The sequence below is a fragment of the Psammomys obesus genome, unplaced genomic scaffold (assembly GCF_907164565.1).
Source record: "Psammomys obesus unplaced genomic scaffold, mPsaObe1.curated_primary_1811, whole genome shotgun sequence".
Taxonomy (NCBI): domain Eukaryota; kingdom Metazoa; phylum Chordata; class Mammalia; order Rodentia; family Muridae; genus Psammomys; species Psammomys obesus.
The window spans coordinates 16,769,321-16,785,064 of record NW_026596120.1 but is presented as its reverse complement, the minus strand read 5'-3'; the positions used below and the strand labels follow the sequence as shown (position 1 = coordinate 16,785,064).

The 15,744-nt window shown below is 54.0% G+C and overlaps 4 protein-coding genes across 7 annotated transcripts; all 4 read right to left on the bottom strand.

Annotated features, from left to right (window-relative positions):
• Nucleotides 1–108: 108 nt before the first annotated feature.
• Ifrd2 (interferon related developmental regulator 2) lies at nt 109–5,034 on the bottom strand. The gene is made up of 12 exons (XM_055629667.1): nt 4,825–5,034; nt 2,813–2,932; nt 2,638–2,722; nt 2,402–2,526; nt 2,162–2,319; nt 1,982–2,032; nt 1,718–1,896; nt 1,526–1,631; nt 1,082–1,219; nt 537–665; nt 367–462; nt 109–262 (listed from the first exon to the last, which is right to left on the bottom strand). Exons 1-12 carry the CDS (start codon nt 4,880–4,882, stop codon nt 182–184), a joined length of 1,326 nt encoding a protein of 441 aa, XP_055485642.1. The 5' UTR covers nt 4,883–5,034; the 3' UTR covers nt 109–181.
• A 636-nt stretch (nt 5,035–5,670) lies between these two features.
• On the bottom strand, nt 5,671–11,542 carry Hyal3 (hyaluronidase 3). Of its 2 annotated transcripts, none has more exons than XM_055629745.1 (4): nt 11,170–11,542; nt 6,779–7,692; nt 6,187–6,276; nt 5,671–6,082 (listed from the first exon to the last, which is right to left on the bottom strand). In XM_055629745.1, the coding sequence occupies exons 2-4, from the start codon at nt 7,673–7,675 to the stop codon at nt 5,813–5,815; spliced, it is 1,257 nt and encodes a 418-aa protein (XP_055485720.1). In that variant the 5' UTR covers nt 7,676–7,692; nt 11,170–11,542; the 3' UTR covers nt 5,671–5,812. The 2 variants fall into 2 exon arrangements, with proteins under 2 accessions (XP_055485720.1, XP_055485718.1); XM_055629743.1 differs by having other exon boundaries at nt 10,772–11,252.
• On the bottom strand, nt 8,361–11,249 carry Naa80 (N-alpha-acetyltransferase 80, NatH catalytic subunit). Of its 3 annotated transcripts, none has more exons than XM_055629747.1 (2): nt 11,170–11,249; nt 8,361–9,725 (listed from the first exon to the last, which is right to left on the bottom strand). In XM_055629747.1, exon 2 carries the CDS (start codon nt 9,495–9,497, stop codon nt 8,553–8,555), a length of 945 nt encoding a protein of 314 aa, XP_055485722.1. In that variant the 5' UTR covers nt 9,498–9,725; nt 11,170–11,249; the 3' UTR covers nt 8,361–8,552. The 3 variants fall into 3 exon arrangements, with proteins under 3 accessions (XP_055485722.1, XP_055485723.1, XP_055485721.1); XM_055629748.1 differs by having other exon boundaries at nt 8,361–9,702; nt 11,170–11,238; XM_055629746.1 differs by having other exon boundaries at nt 8,361–9,561; nt 11,170–11,235.
• A 248-nt stretch (nt 11,543–11,790) lies between the features above and the next one.
• Hyal1 (hyaluronidase 1) lies at nt 11,791–15,145 on the bottom strand. The gene is made up of 4 exons (XM_055629742.1): nt 15,009–15,145; nt 13,593–14,519; nt 13,042–13,131; nt 11,791–12,885 (listed from the first exon to the last, which is right to left on the bottom strand). The coding sequence occupies exons 1-4, from the start codon at nt 15,027–15,029 to the stop codon at nt 12,568–12,570; spliced, it is 1,356 nt and encodes a 451-aa protein (XP_055485717.1). The 5' UTR covers nt 15,030–15,145; the 3' UTR covers nt 11,791–12,567.
• Between the last annotated feature and the right edge of the window lie 599 nt (nt 15,146–15,744).

Below are 15,744 nucleotides of genomic sequence, written 5' to 3'. Positions count from 1 at the left end.
ACACAAAGGGCTAGCTAGAGTCCTAAAGTGCCCTGATCCCTTGACCCTCCCACATATGTCTGTTTTTGGTTTCATCATTAAAAAATAAAGTGACAATCACTGGCAGGGACCAGTTTTTTGAACTGTCTTCTGTTAAAAATATGGTAAGGGTATGGGTAGCCTTCTTGTTGGCCAGTCAGCTTTACAAGATGTCTGCCCGCTTGTCCCTTGCACGACTTCGGGCCTTGGTCCGGGCTTTGAAGGCCGCAGCATTGTACAGGTGCTGTGGAAGAGCAAAGAAGGGAGCCTAGTGAGCTGGGAAGGAAAAGTTCAGGCTCCTCCTGCGGCCCTCTCTCAGTCTAGGCTTACAGGTCACAAGATGCCAACCTTTTCAAAACGTGAAATCTTGCAGGCCTTCAGGGCAGCAGCATCCAGCACTAGCACAGGGCCCAGGCCGAAGATGTCACGGAGAAGCTCATTGTTCTGAAGACAAGGCAATTAGCTAAGGCCAGTCTGAAGCAGTCAAGCTGGGAAGCCATCCCCGTGTGTCCCCTCACCTGGAGGTGATAGTGCATGCCTGAACCCAGCACATCCTTGAAGGCTGTGTAGATTCGGCGGCGAGCCCAGCTGTCTATGTAGAGCACTTCCAGGCCAAAGCGGATCGTCTCCTCCTCATATTCACCGCCCTGTAGGGTAGAGCGCCCAGCGCCCATGACTGGGACTGGCTACTATGAACACATGTGCATACATGTGCGTTTTAAGACAGGGCCTAAGTAGCCCTAGCTGTCCTGGAATCCCCCAGCATGGTCCTGCCTCTTGAGTGCTGGGATTATAGGTCTCATCCACCTCGCCTAACCTGTGGGGACACAGTCGTCTCTCTCTCTTTTTTTTTTTTTTAATTTTTAAAAAATTTTATGTGCATTAAAGATGTCAGATCCTTTGGAATTGGCATTATAGATAGTTGTGAGCTACCATGTGGGTGCTGGGAATTGAACCTAGGTCCTTTGGAAGAGCAGACAGTGCTCTTAACTACTGAGGCATCTCTCCAGCCCCTGGGGAACTGCATACCCAAGTTCTCACACACACACACACACACACACACCTCAACAAAGTGCAACACAGCACGGAAAATGGAGCGCTGGCGTCGACGATCAATCTTGGCACGGTACTTATTGCTGTCAGTGGCTAGGGTACGCAGAGCGCCGCAGAGAGCCTCCATGTCCTCATAGACAAAGTCCTCCTGAGGGGGAGCAATGGAGGTGGGTACAAGCTACAGCTCTCCCGGCGTGGAGCAGTGTTTTCCAAAGCTTTCGTTCCACTCACTGCTCTCTTCTCTGCCTGCCTCCTCTCTCAGCCCCACCGTGGCCTCTCCCCAGAAGTTCACCTCTCCTTAGAATCTCCACGATAGCCCTTAGCATATGACTAAGTGTTGGGGTCACCTCCCCTACAAAATGACCCAAGACAGCTTTGTGTGTGGGGTGGGGGTAGGGCAAACAGCCTGGGATGGTCCGTGGTGCCAGCAGGCACTTCCTACTCTCCCTCGCACCTCAAGGTCCCGGGCAAGCTCAAAGAGCAGCGCGATGGCTTCGCCGGCAGCGATCCGAAGATTCACACTTTCACTGGACAAGAGCTGGGGCAGCCGGGGCAGCTGCCTATGGAAAGGGCAAGCTAAGCTTCATGTATGGGTTGAGGGTCCCTTCACAAATTCCCTCCCACTCACAGTAGGCGGAGGCCCTACCTGTCAAGGATATGGTTGATGTGGGTACTGGGACAGATGGTGAGCAGCAATGCCCAGGCCTGCAGGGCAGCACACAGCAGACCATGTAGGCTGGCAGAAACCTGAGCTGCAGCGGAGCCACTAGTGCCACAGGACCAGCTGAAAACACCTTCCAAGCAGGCCAGGCAAGAGACCAGGTCCTAGGAGCACAGGGAGACAGGAGTGGCTCACAGACGGAGCAACTGAGTCTGGCTGCTCTACCACCCGTGTCCACAGTCCACTTACCTGGACATCAGTGGCAGCTACATAGCAGCCCAAGCCAAGAGCAGAAGCACACTGTTGGAAAGAGGACAAAGCTAGGCTACCATGGATCAACATCAGGAGCATCGTCTGAGTAGGGAGTCTAAGGTAGAACCCAATCCCCTGCTTTGAGATGAGGGACCTGTGGGGCACAGAAACACTCACATGGAGCCGGGCAGCAGGGCTTGCTGTACTGTCACTGAGCACCGAAAGCAGCAGGGGCTGCAGGCTGTGGAACAGCTCCTCGCCCTTGGGTCCAGGGCCCAACTGCACACAGAGCAGGCCTAGCACAGCGGCACCCAGGGCCTGTTCTTCACCCTTCCCTACAGGATGCTTTCCAGTTAGCGCATGCAGCAAGCGTCAACACCTGTCTAGCTAGGGTTCCCCAAGTGCCCAGGACTTGACCTTTCTTAAGGCACTTTTCCAGGGCATCCGCCAGCGTGAGGCTGCGCTCCAGCAAGAAGTCGGGAAGTAGGCGGGAGGCCAGGGCCAGGCGCAGGCTCTCCAGAGCTCCTTGCCGGGTCTTGGCACTGGGAGGCAGAGAAAGGGTTCATGTGGGTGATGGCTCCCTTGGTTCCATTTGCTGCAGGCTGAACTGGGCCCTCCTTGTAAAGTCGGCCAGCAGCCAAGCCAAGAAGTACCTCTTGTCAGTCAGGCAGTCCACGGAGTCCTTCAGCTTTTCCTCCAGGTTTTCCTGCTGGCTCTGCTCATCCACCACTTCCCCGCCTGCAAAGCCAGCCCGTCTGGTATCACCAAATCCTGCCCTTGTCCAGCGGAGCCCTCACTAGTCCCTGTCAACCTTCAACTTGTTCTCACCCAAGCAGTCCTCTGCAGCAGTGCTCAGCAGGCTGGGACAGTCACTGGTGGTGCTCCGGGCCTCGCTGGCTGCTTCATCCTCACTGGAACCGGAGTCCGCTTGAGTGCTGCTCCTGGCACCTGCAGAACATAACACTGTTGTCTGAGCAGCTTCCACGGGTGAGGGATGACTCATTCAACTATCCCATCTTAGAGATGGGCAAAACAAGGCCTGACACATGGGACTTGAATTAAGAAGTAGGAAAAAGGGACGGAGGTCTGTCTGCTGGAGAACACGGGGGCTAGGCCTACCCAGGACATCCTGGCAGACCCAGTGAATGGGGACCCCCTGAGGGTACAGCCTGCTCCCACTCCAAACTCCTTCCCAAGACAGTTTCTTTGTGTAGCCCTGGCTGTCCTGGAACCAGCTCTGCAGACCAGGCTGGCCTTGAACTCAGAGATCCACCTGCCTCGGCCTTCCTTCGGGAGTATTAGGAATAAAGGTGTGAACCAGCACTCCCTGGAGGACACAGTCTGCTCTAAGGAGAGCAGGAAACACACAGTGGCAGAAGAGACTGGATGAATCCCACCTAGGCTGGGGGGACCAGCCTAGATTATGGTCAAAAGAGGCCAATGTAAAGGTTAGGGTTCAGGTTATAGTACTAGACAGACAGAGGGGTTTAAACTGAGCCAAGGTCTTGTCTTCTTTGGACTATACCCTTAGCGCGCCCCTACCCCCATTTCAGCAGAGGTATAATTTGATTAGCTGCCCAGCCTTTAAAGCATGGATGGAAAAGCACCCCTCTCAGGTGAAGCAGGTGAAGACAACTTGCAATGACCCTGCTACAGCTACCAAACTCAGCTCTCTACCAACTCCGGGAGCAGAGGCCCAGGTCCCAGTGGGTGCGCTGGGCACTCTGTGTTTCAAATATAGTTTTCTGAGCTTCCTTTGGTCCACTCAGGACCCCCAAGTTTAGGTATGGACACAATGATTCCTTCTAGCCTTGGAAGACCAGAAGAAGCTCTTGACCCTGTGAGCATTTTAAAAAAGGAAACACAGGGAACTCTCAAAGTGTCAGCAGGGCAGGAACCCCCTTGTGTATGAATTCTCTCCAGGGCCTAGGCCTGGCTTTGAGAAGTTCAGCTACTGCATTAGTCCTCACGTCTTAGGGACCATTAACATTACCCGCCTGTAGGAAAAGTTCAACCCACACAACGACTTCTGTTCACCTCTTCTCTTACTATTCTACTTGTCAAAACAGCCCAGACTTCCTCATTTTGCAGGGACAAGCTCTCTGCATGGGTTCTTTCCCCGTCTCAGGTCTCACCCAGAAGCTCCTCTCACAGGGCTTCCCAAAATTCTGAGTACACTCAGTAAATGCTTTCAGTAGTAGTCCTCGTGGAACTGTCACTACGCCACTAAATGTCCACAGACCCAAGCCACATAAGGGTGGCAGTCAGGTCAGAACATGCTTGGCAGGAACTCTTATCTGGGCAGAGTCACCTGCTTACCCCAACAGGACATGCTTCTGGTTGAGGCTGATAAGGAGTCTTCAGACTGCCTCAGGCTCTTTCTTGGATGTCCGCCCAAGTCTCCAGCCCAAATGCTAAGACCCCAATTCTGTACCTTTCCAATCATACTTCCCCCGTTTCACAGAACAGACGAGGCCTCTCTACTAACTTCCTTGTGCAGTCCACCAAATGCCCTATTATTTGGCGAAAGGTAGTATTCACGCTCTGTCTAGTGTGACTGTCCATCCCGGTGGCGATGGGAAAACCTAGGTCCCTAAATGTTGGCCAAATCACCGTTGAGGCGCGGGATTTCGAAAAACAGCTGGCAATGAGCTTAAGCTGGGCGCACACGTGGCCAATGCCTGCCGGGGCACGTGCGAGCCTTAGCAGAGTTCCGGGAGGTTGCGCTGGGCTGACGTGGGAAGACTCGCCAAACCACGACCCTCGTTGACATCGAAGGGTAGCCACAAAACGCTCCCCGCTCACTACTGAACACTTCTACTGGAGCCCCCAGGACTCACCTCCTCCACGGCGCTGACCGCCCTTGCGGAGCGCATTGCCCTTACGAGCGCGAGGCATTCCTGGAACCGGGAACTGGGGACACGGGAAGGGGGCGCGGGGTCAGGGACCCGGAGGGCGGGGACTCCAAACCAGCGAAATGCTGGCCGGTGCGCTGAGCTGGGACTGGAGAAGACAGGAGCCACACGCCGCGCGCGCCACCATCTTCGTGACGCGCCACGCCCTGTCAAACGGGTCGCTGGGAAAATGAGTTCCCGGCTACCCGGTTCGAAGTCACATCCACGAGGCCGAAACTACTATCCCCAGGCGTCAGTGTACACAGATTAGGGCCGCCCGAGTTGGGCGCAGTGCACGATGGGAATCGTAGTCCATTCAGGAGACACCGAAGCCTACGCCGCTCTAGCTAAACTATGTACCCACAATGCCTTGCGTACCCACTTTGCCCCTCCTCCTCCTACCCCCGCCCGCGTTGCCTGGGTTCATAGTTAACTCAATAGTTTCCCTCCTCGCTAGAAGCATCTCTAGGCCCCAGTAAAGAGGCACCTGCAATGAGGCGCCAGGGTTTGACACTTGGTAGAACCGTGAGAACAATCAAACCTCAGATAAGGAAAGAGTGACTTTATGGATGAGAGTACAGAAAACAGCTTAGCATTTAAAAGACCTTAGCTTAGTTGTTCCTGTTTGTTTGTTGGGGGGGGTAGTGTAAGGGTTGTCTCTCTGCCCCTAGACACGACTTCTCTGCAGGCACACCGAGGCATAGGAACAAACCCCCAGGCTGGCGACCTTAAATGTCTGGAACTGACTCTCAGAAGCTTCTTCATTGTCAGATGATCTCAGGAGGCTGCAGACTGGTTTTATGCTTTTATTAGGCCCTATCTATTCCTCAGGAATTCTGAGGGAAGCTGTGTTTGTGGAAGTGGGCTATGTACTTGGGGAATTATAAATGGGAATTGCAGCAGGGGCAAGCAGCAAGGGCAGGAACCCCTGACTTTATGTTGCTTCCTTGGGCTCAGGTTTGGGCTCCTTGCAGGTAGGGCCAACCCAGCCTGAGTAACAACGGCATCTGAAGGATTTCCAAGCTCCAAGACCGTCATCTGGCTGAAGATGCAGAAAGGCCTCCATTTGTCCTGAGTCTTTCCGAGCGCAGCGACCATGGCCATGGCAATGCTGATGACTGCAGTTCATGGCAGCCTTAGTCACATTGATCAAATAGGGGCCTAAAGTGCCCACTAGGTAGTCATGGAGACGCCAGCACTCTTCCTAAGGAGAGAAGAGAGGTGTCACTGCTCCCCTTCTATGACTTGACATGGCTTCTCCCCTACCTTGGGGCTCCGGTTCATGTGTAAGAAGGGGCAAATGCTCACCTCAGAGCTGGAGAAACTCAGGTCCCCCCAGAGCACCACTCCAGCTGCCCCCAGTGCTGCACTCACACCAACAGTCTGTATCAGGTCATCCTGGGGGCAGAGAGCTGTTAAGCCAAAGCTGGACTGGCCAGATCCACCAGGTGCAAACTTTACCATGATACCATGTGGTTCACTGCTATGGTTGGTCCTGCCTCTAGAATAGGACTCTTTTGACAGTCTCGAAGTAACGTCTCAGGACCTCCATTCAGAGAATGACTGTCCTTAGGCCAGGTACCATTAAGATCTCCCAGCCCACAACCATGCTTCCCTCCTCCAGGATAGAGTTTGTTTTGTTTTTTGAGATAGGGTTTCTCTGGGTAGCCTTGGCTGTCCTGGAACTCTGTCCTTGAACTTACAGAGATCTGCCTGCTTCTGCTTCCTAAGTGCTGGGATTAAAGGCATGCACCACCACTGCCTTGTTTAGGATAGCGTCTTTTTAAAACCCCTAGATTATGACCGCCCCTGCCCAAGTCCCTTTGGAAAAGTCTTCTCTTCAACCTTTCTAGGACAGGGCTGTGTCTCTGGACTCAGACCCTACCTCAGCTTTACTTACCAGAGACAAGAATCTCCCAGAGATCCGGTGTGTGAGGCGAGCATAGGCCAGAACAGGTAGAGGATGTGCATGCCCAGCAAGGGCTACCCGGAAGGCCTCCTCCAGGCGGTGCCGTACAAAGGCCTGACGGTAGGCAGGTGGCAGTCTGGGTGGGAGGTAGATGCTAGGGAAGAGAGCACTGGAGGCAGTCCAGAGCCAATGCAGCTGGGTGTTTCGGGTAACGATGGCTGCATGGCACCGGCCTGTGTAATTGGAAGCCATATTATGCCAGCCATTGCCACAGGCTGGGTATCGATAAAACCCCCAGAGCCCACGTGGGCGAAGTGTCTGGCCCAGCTGCAATGTATATTCCATCAGTGCACGGGCAGCCTGCTCAAAGCCAGTGTGGGCTTTGTGGAGCTGTTCCTGAGGGTCCAAGTCAGGGAACTTCTGCTGTGCCCAAGCCCAGGAGGCTGCCTGGTAGACTTGCCGATGGGGGCCCCAGTTCCCAGTCCAGAGGGGATACCACTCTTCCCAGTCCAGCACCGCCAAACCAGCAAAGCTAGATCCTAGTCTGTGGAGGATCTGGTGGGCAGCTTGAGCCAAGTGGTGGTCTAGAGACACAGCCTGAGGGATACCCCCATTGTGGGCTGTGCCTCTAGGTCCAAAGTAAGGATAAAGACCAAACTGGTTCTTGTAGAAGATGGTGATGTTTTGGCCATGAAAATGCTGGCCATGGTTGGCTATGATGCCGAGGGCACTGAGTGGTAGATGCACACCAAAGTGGGCCTTACATCTTGCTGAGGGTACATTCCACAGCACTGAAAAGGGACGCTCAGGAGCCTGCAGCAAAGACTGGCCATGCATCAAGCACAGGGCTACCCCCACCACCAGGGTTAGGCCTAGCTGCACGGTCATGCCACAAAGATGGAAACCTGCAGGAGAGAGGGGGTAAGCTTAGAGTCTATGGCCAAAGCCATGCCTTGTGTTCAGCAAGGAAAGCCAGAAAAGCTTCCCTAGTTCCTCCCCTCAGGGAAAGGGGCAGAGCTGGGAGGTTAGTATGGTTCCCAATTGTTCCATGGTTCTCTCAGAGAGGCTGTACCCCAAGCATCTTAGGCTCCTCACCTCCAGTATTCTCCCTCTGTTAAGGCACCATCATATTCTCTGAGGCCTTCCCACTCATGGCTGTCACAAATCCCTTTCCCTGCCATATCGTCTCTGTCTCAAGAACACTCAGCTCTTGCCTTCTCGCTTCCCTGTCTTAATTCATATTCAGCACTCAGGTCTCTGATATCACCTCTCTCCCAGATCCCTGGGGGAAAGTGAGGGCACCTGGGCTCCCAGCAGGAGTCCTGCTACTTTTTTCACCCCTGCTTGTCTACATATTCCCCATTGCCTATGTCTGTGCAGGGCCCAACACATAAGTGCTCGGTGAATGGTAATGAGTGAGACGGGAAAGGAACAGTTACCCTGGGCCCTGAAGAGGAGAAGCAGCAAAGGACAGGTATTATCTCAATGGCTCTTGGGCCATGTTGGATAGTAGGGTTTCTGCCAGGCATAGGGGATCTCGGAAGGGCGGTTAACCAATAAATTGTCACAGCCATACCTAATGGAAGCCTTTATTCAGCCACACCGACAGCTCTGAGCCAAAGCTCTGAAGCCACCTCCTGGCCCATTGTTACCCAGGAAACATAGACAGGCTAAGGTTGTCCCCAGGGGGCTGAAGTATGGCCTGTTGGCTGAGGCTGGGACTGATCTGGGCAATCTAGCATCCCAGAAAGACAGTGCCTAGCCTTCAGATGTCTTTTTCCATCCAGAATATAGGGCACCCCTTCAGATCTCGGTATTGTGTCTCTAGCACGCTTTGAGGAAGGGGCTCTGGTGAAGGAGGGGGTGAGGTGGTCAGAGACTGGGGTAGGGGAGGAGGGGGTGGCAATGGAGGTCCCTTGGAGCTCCTTGGGACAGCTTGGGCAGCTAGGATAGGCCCCTTGCAGGGTGGCTGGGGGCAGGGTGTCTTAGAGAAGGCACGTAGGAGGGTAGTGGGCAGCCGATGACTGGTGAAGACCAAACCCTGCACAGGCTTGCCCAGTCGGTAGCCCAGATGGGCATAGAAGTGTAGCTGGTCATGAGTGGTGAGGTGCAGCTGTCGGAAGCCCCGGGCTCGGGCAAAGGCCTCCAAGCCCTCCATGAGGCAGCGACCAAAGCCACGACCCCTCAGAGCCCGGGCTACCACCACTGTCTCCACTAAGAGGCTGTGGGGATGGTCTAGCACCCGTGACAAGCGGGCATGGCCCACCACAATAGGGGCTGCTCCAGGTGTGGGTTGAGGGCTCAGGAGCATCAGGCAGAGGGGGAAGGCATCTGAGGACTGGCCCAGGGAGTGGAGGCGGGAGGCGCGACTTCGGGGCCACTGGTCATTGATGAGGTCAGCACAGGCACTCAGTAGCTCAGGTCGGCAGTGCACAGGCTCCAGGGTCAACTCAGCCAGGCTGGGGGCAGGGGTCTCCTCTGCCTTGTGTTCAGGATCCAGGGTAAGCTCAGCTGGGCCAGGACTGAGGCTCATCTCTGGGTGGCATGTGGACTCCAGGGTCAGCTCAGCTAGCCTGGGACTCAGCAACAGCTCTGGCTGGTGTGCAGGATCCAGGGTTAGCTTGGTCTGGTTGAATCTCAGGGTCAGCTCTGGCTGGTGTGCAGGATCTAGAGTCAGCTTTGCTGGGCTGGTATTCAGGATCAGCTCCATCCGGTCCTCGGAGTCTAAGGTAGGGGTCAGCTTGACTGGGCCAGGGCTCAGAGTCAGCTCTTGCCTACAGGTAGGATCCAGGCTCAGCTGAGTCAGGCAGGAAGCCAAGATCACTTCCTGTTAGGTTTCAGGTGGCTCAGTGCCTGGCTGGAGGTAAGGCCACAGTCTCCAGGCACTGGCATCTCCTCATACAAGGGTTCATCTCCTGTGGATAACAGCCATGCTAGGCTGTGTCAGAAAGACAGGGTCGGGGAAGGACTGATGAAGCGGAAGGGGGGCATGCATCCTGGAACTGAGGAATGGTATGCTTCACCTTGTTCCCACGTGCATTTTAAAGTGCAAGTAGCCTGGAAGAGGCCCATCCCTACACTTGAGGAGAGAACTCATGGAGAGCAGGCCGAAGGAATGCAGGTGTCCTGGTGAGTGCTGAAGGCTGGGGCAGAAGCTCTTTCACAACACCTCACTAGCCCACCTGCTCGATATCTTTTGTTTTTGTTTGCCTCCCCCGCCCCCAAGGTATGCAGCCTGTGTTTGCCTCAAAGTGGTGATCTAACTGCCTCAGTCTCTCAAGTCCTAGGATCACAGGTGTCAGCCATCAGCACACAGGAGCAGGCTGTCTTTAGGAGTCCATGACTGTAGCTGGCTAGCCTTGGCAGAAGGGTGCAAACCAGACATCATATCTAGCTTGCTTTCACCTGAGTTTCCTTTTTCAGAAGATTACTCCCAGGAGTTCCCCTCTCTCCTCTTCTCACTACCTGCCATCTCCCCTCCAGCGCTGAGCTTCTTCAGCTACCTGAGCCAGACCTGCTGTCAAGTGCCCTCCTCTCCAGTTCTGTCCAGTTCAGGACACTTTGGGCATTGACTCAACTGTCCCAATATATGGGGGCCTTTACTGCACCAGCATGGAGGTTGACTTATCACACAGAATGTGGCTTTTGCAAGCCTGCATGCCTCTGGCCTGAGTTTTGTAGTCACTCTGATAAGGACCATGGCTTCCTTCCTAAATCTACCAGTGTCCAACGGCCACCAGGTTGGAGACCCAGGCCTCTATGCTTAAATCCCTGTTGTTTGCCCACCTTACTCTAGGTCCTGCTGGCAGGAGGCTCTGTGCTGGGGGATTTCTTGCAGTGGTCGGACAGCTGCGTCTCACTCTTTTACTCACTTGCTCCAGAAAGTGCCTCCTGACTCCCCTTCCCAACTTTCCCTTAGCCTGAGGACAGGAGGCTCTCTCCCCTTCACACACATTTCCACACACCTGGCTTTCAGCCTCTTACCTGAATCAGCTGGCTCAGCACCCACTCCCCAGCTCCTAGGCCTGCTAAGTAAGGTCTGGAAGGAGGAGCCCTAGGGTTCCCCACCACCATCTCGCCCCACCCACAACCCTCCCCCGCCCCCCTACACGCTTAACCCCTTCATTGCGGCCTCCGCCACTGTTGATGGAGCGAAGCTCCGGGTCTTCACAGAGGGTCTGCACCTGTCCTTTGTTGAGCACAGGCCATTGATCTTTTCGGAGTGGGGGTTTTGAAAGCATGATTAGGGGTGGGTGTGGCTCAGCATGCTCTAAGAGGGAAGGGCCAACACTGGGAAGACTTGAGGGAGATACCGTAACTTAGGGACCACAGGCGCGGGGAGGATAGACAGGCAACATGTGAGAAATAAGGGTGATACTGACATGTTAAAGCCGAGTTCCGGGATGGGCCTCGTCCTGCCTGCGCACAGTTCGGTATCTCGGTGACTCTGGCACCGACTCCTCGGTCTGCCTTCGCTGGTCCCAGCAGTACGGAGGACTCACTGCAGTCTTCGCAGGCGACAGCACACCTCCTCCTAAGTCCTCCGTGCCTGGAATGTAACCACCTAGACACCCCGCCCCTGGTTCTGAGCGTCACAACAGAACTAGTGTAGGCCCATTCGGTCCCTCGGCTTCTAGTTTTCCGGCGGCCACAAGGCCAGACGCTTCCTCTCGTTGGCTCCGCCTCCTCTTGGCTCGGCCCCCTGCAGGCTCGGCGCCGACTTCCAGCTTCTCTCCTAAGATCCGCCCTCACCTCTCCCTGCTACAGGCTCAAAGAGGTTGGAGTTTCGTTTTGTCTCTGCTCAGGTAGCGTCGCCCGTCCTAGTGCATCCGTGGAAACGGTCTGATCAGGTGGAAGCAGTCGTCTTCAGACAAAATATTTGAGTGAAAGAGAAGAGCCTTTCCAGTGCCTTCTGAGACTTATTTTAGAAGCTAATCAAAGAGCTAAGTAAAATAGGACAACTTTAGTTTGCTGGGTTGAGAAAGGCTGGTACTCTCAGCAGATTCAGAGATCATGTACAGTGGTGTTAATGTGTTTTCCCAGCCCTGATAGGGTACCATCAACACACCAAAGGTGGGCAAGGTTCTGTTTTGGAGCCAGATAGCCTACATTTCAATTGCATCTCGTTTAGGGTTTTTGTTTGTTTTGTTTTGAGACGGTGTCTCTCTGTGTAGTTCTGGCTGTCCTGGAGCTCAATAATGTAGATCAGACTGGCCTTGAACTCATAGAGATCCTCCTGCCTCTGCCTCCTGAGTGCTGGGATCAAAGGTGTACATCATGATGCCTGGCCTTGCTTGTCCCTTCTTGCTGGGCAACACTGGACTAAAGTACTCGCCCTCAGCGGCTGGGAATATAGCTTTGTGGTAAGAGTACTTGCTTAGTGTGTGTGAGGTCCTACCTTCAATTCCCAGCACAGCAAAGAAATAAGTAACTAAAAAGTGCTCAGCCTCCCTGGAAGGAGGAACTGTGAAGACTGAGTCAGTCCACTTCAAGTGCGTGCTTAGCACAGGGCTTGGCATATGGTAAATGTCAGCTTTTGTGACTGCTGACTTGTAGATTCTGGAGGAACTGCCTATGATCCTGCCAAGTAGGTCCTTAGAGGCCTAGAATTAACAGTGCCTGCCCTTAATTCTGATTCACTGTGTGACTCTCCCGATGGGTGCATAACGGCTGTGACAGTGGTTGAGTGTACTGAATTGTGTGTGCGTGACTGTGTTTGAGGAAGTCATAGGTGGGCCCCCAGGGTATGGTAGGTGTTCGGTGTGTGCGGCCTGGTACAACTACCACGTACCCTGCTTCTGACACCACTTGCCATTCCATCCACGGTAGCACCGACACTGGAATTTCCTAGCCATCTGTGCCTGATCCTCAAGTGAGAGTCGACCCTTGAAGCTTGGGAGCCTGCCATCATGTGTTAGCTGAATGGAAAAACTGGCAGGGTTGAGGGTGAGGAGAGTCTCGGGATAACTGGGGTGGCGGACGCAGCGACCGTGGCTGGAACACAGAGCTCTACTGCACAAAAGAGCCGCACGGGTCACGTTCACGACAAAGGGCCCGAGTGTGGAATCCACATATTCTTTAACGGCCTGGCATGATTCCTGAGTGGGAAGGAGAGCATAAGTGACACCACAGCTGTGGATGAGGCCACTTAGTCCTGGGAGGTTACTTGTCTGTTGTTTAGCCAGGACTTGAGGGGCAGAAAGAGTAGGCCAGTCTCTCCTCACCCCTACCCCTGTTCCCAGGCCTCAAAGTACCTTGGTTTTTGTTTTTTCCGACTTCATCCAGAGCACAGCTCCTGCTGCTCCCTGAGCTGCACTCTCCCCCAGGGTGTGCTCCAGCTCCTCCTGGGAAGGAGATTGCATTGTTCTGTGGGACCTACTGTCTTTCCCCCCCTCTGGAACTGCTGGGATATCACTGGATGGGGATAAATAATCCGTAATAATTCCCCCCTTCATGGGAGGCCGCTCTAGTGTTGGTGGCCAGGGTCAAGCCTGTTCCCTGTCTAGCCTGTAAATAGACAGGAGCTAATTCTTCTGTTAAACTCTGAATCACTCATGCTTCACACAGAATGTAGTATCAAGTAGATGCTCCATGGACGAGGGAATGAATGGACCAACCACTGGGACATTTAAGTCAGGAGTAAAACAATTGGTATAAAGCCCTGAGTTTGAGTCCCAAGAACCCTTCTTCTCCCTCCTGCCAACCCCCCATAGATAGTAGTACTCTGAAGCTATGTCCACTCCACAGTTGGACCTATTACCTTATTACCTAACAAGGAAGGGTGACAAAGTCACAGAGGACTCACCAGGGGCAGAAGATGATTTGTCGTTTCATAGAAGATCTGGACGTAGGGCAGTATGGGCACACAGGGGTCTCTGGAGGCTAAAGCCACACGGAACGCCTCTTGCAAACGGTTTCGAACATACATCTGTGTCTTGCCTGTGCCCATCAGTGCTATAGGCAAGTAGATACTGGGATAGAGGGCAGAGCTCTGGTTCCATAACCACTGTAGTTGGTCATTCTGCTCACGGATACTTAGTGAGCACTGGCCTGTGTAGTTGGGGCTTAGAAAGTTATAGTTGTAGCAGTCAGGGAAGCCATAGTAGCCCCAGAGGCCACGGGGGCGTAGTACCTGCCCCAGTTGGAGGGTGCCTGCCATCCAGGCCTGTGCAGCCTCCTGGAACTGGTCCTGGGCTACGGCTTCCACTAAAGTTTCTGGCCAGTCAGGGTGCTCTGCCCGGACCAGTTCCAATGAGTGCTGTCGATAAATGTCTTTGCTGTCCCAGTTGAAGGCCCATCGTGGGCGCCAAGCCTCCCAGTCGACGACTGCCAGTCCTGAGAAGTTAGGTTCAGGAATGGCAGCCTTGATGTCCTGGAATGCCTGAGCGAGGTGGGTCACCAGGCTGGCATTCTGGGGCAGGCCACCAAATATGGGTTCCCCAGTGGATGTATTATAGTAGGGGTAGGTGCCCAACTGCCAGTTGTAGAAAATAGTCATGTTAGGCCCTTGGAAGATCTGCTCCTTGTTGGCAACCACATCAAAAACACTGACATCCACATCCACTCCATAATCATTCAGGCAACTGTAGGTGTCTCCATTCCAGATAGTGATGAATGGCTGGCTGGATACAATAGAACCTCTGGAGCCGTGGGCCAGGTCGAGCAAGGTCAGGAAGAGTGTACAGATGCGAAGCAGGTGGGCTGCAGTGATATGGGGTTGGTCTGGGGAAACCTGACCAAGGGAGGCATGCATAGTTATCGCGCATCCCAAACTTTCTGACCGCCACTTGAAGTAGTTGGGCCCAGCCCCTCGCTCACAATTTTGTCCTCGCTGGGATTTCAGTTAAACATTGATCTACAGGGCTCACCAAGGTCAGAGAGCAGAGTAGAGGCTTGGAGCTTAGAGCGGAGTACTGCCATTGAGAGGTACGAGTGAAATCACTTCTGTGGTCAGGACCCTGCTGTCTGCTGCTTCCCACAAGCTCTGCCTCTGCCCGACCTTACCACCCCCTCCCCCTCAAGGGCCAGAGGAACCATCACATTTGTTCTGAAGGAGCAGCTGAGAGCTGGGCCCTCAGTCCCAGGCTGACCTGGTGAACAAGGGAGGCTATTCCGTTTCTTCCACCAGAAAACCAGCAGCCGTTGGGAAAAGGGATGCTTAGAGTAACCAAAACCAGCCCAGCCCTGGAACCCCTCCAGCTGCCCACTTGTCCCTACTGACCTCAGGACTGAAGGGCTTCATTCTCCAAACTTCCTGACCATGCTATGTAAGCCCGAGTGTGGCTTGGCTGGGTTCTGTCCCACAAACTGGTCCTAGCTGCACCAGCTTAGAGAAGCAGCTGCAGCTGCAGTGGCTGTGGCTGCTCCGGGGAAATTCTGAGCTTTTGTACACAGTCAACCCTTTGCAGCCCATAGGCTGGCCTTGGCATGGGGTGGGACTAGGGCTGAACTGGCAGCAGCTCCTCCTACTGGGACTCCTCCTCCCCTTGGGAGAGGGCTTTGTGTCCTTCCTGGGGCTGGAGGCGGAGGCAGACAGTGGCAGGCAATGTGTGAGCCCTGAGGTGGTTCTGGAGCGCCGTAGGCTTACAGAGTACTTTCTGCACACTACGGTGACCTGTTGGGCCCTAGGCACTTTTGCCTTTGTGGGTGGTCTCCTCATTAAAAGGTTTTTTTGTTTGTTTTGTACAGTGCTGGGAATAGACCCGGGCTCCCATGCTTGCTAGCCAAGTGCTCTACCATCGAGCTATAGCCCTAGTCCCTTCAAAAGGGCATTTTAAAATATAAGAAGGGGCCAGGTACAGTGGTGCCTGCCTGTAATCCCAGCACTTGGGGAGGCAGAGGCAGGTGGAGCTTTGTGAGTTCGAGGCCAGCCTGTCTACAAAGTGAGTCTAGGACAGTCAGGGCTACACAGAGAAACCCTGTCTCAAAGAACATATATATATATATATATATATATA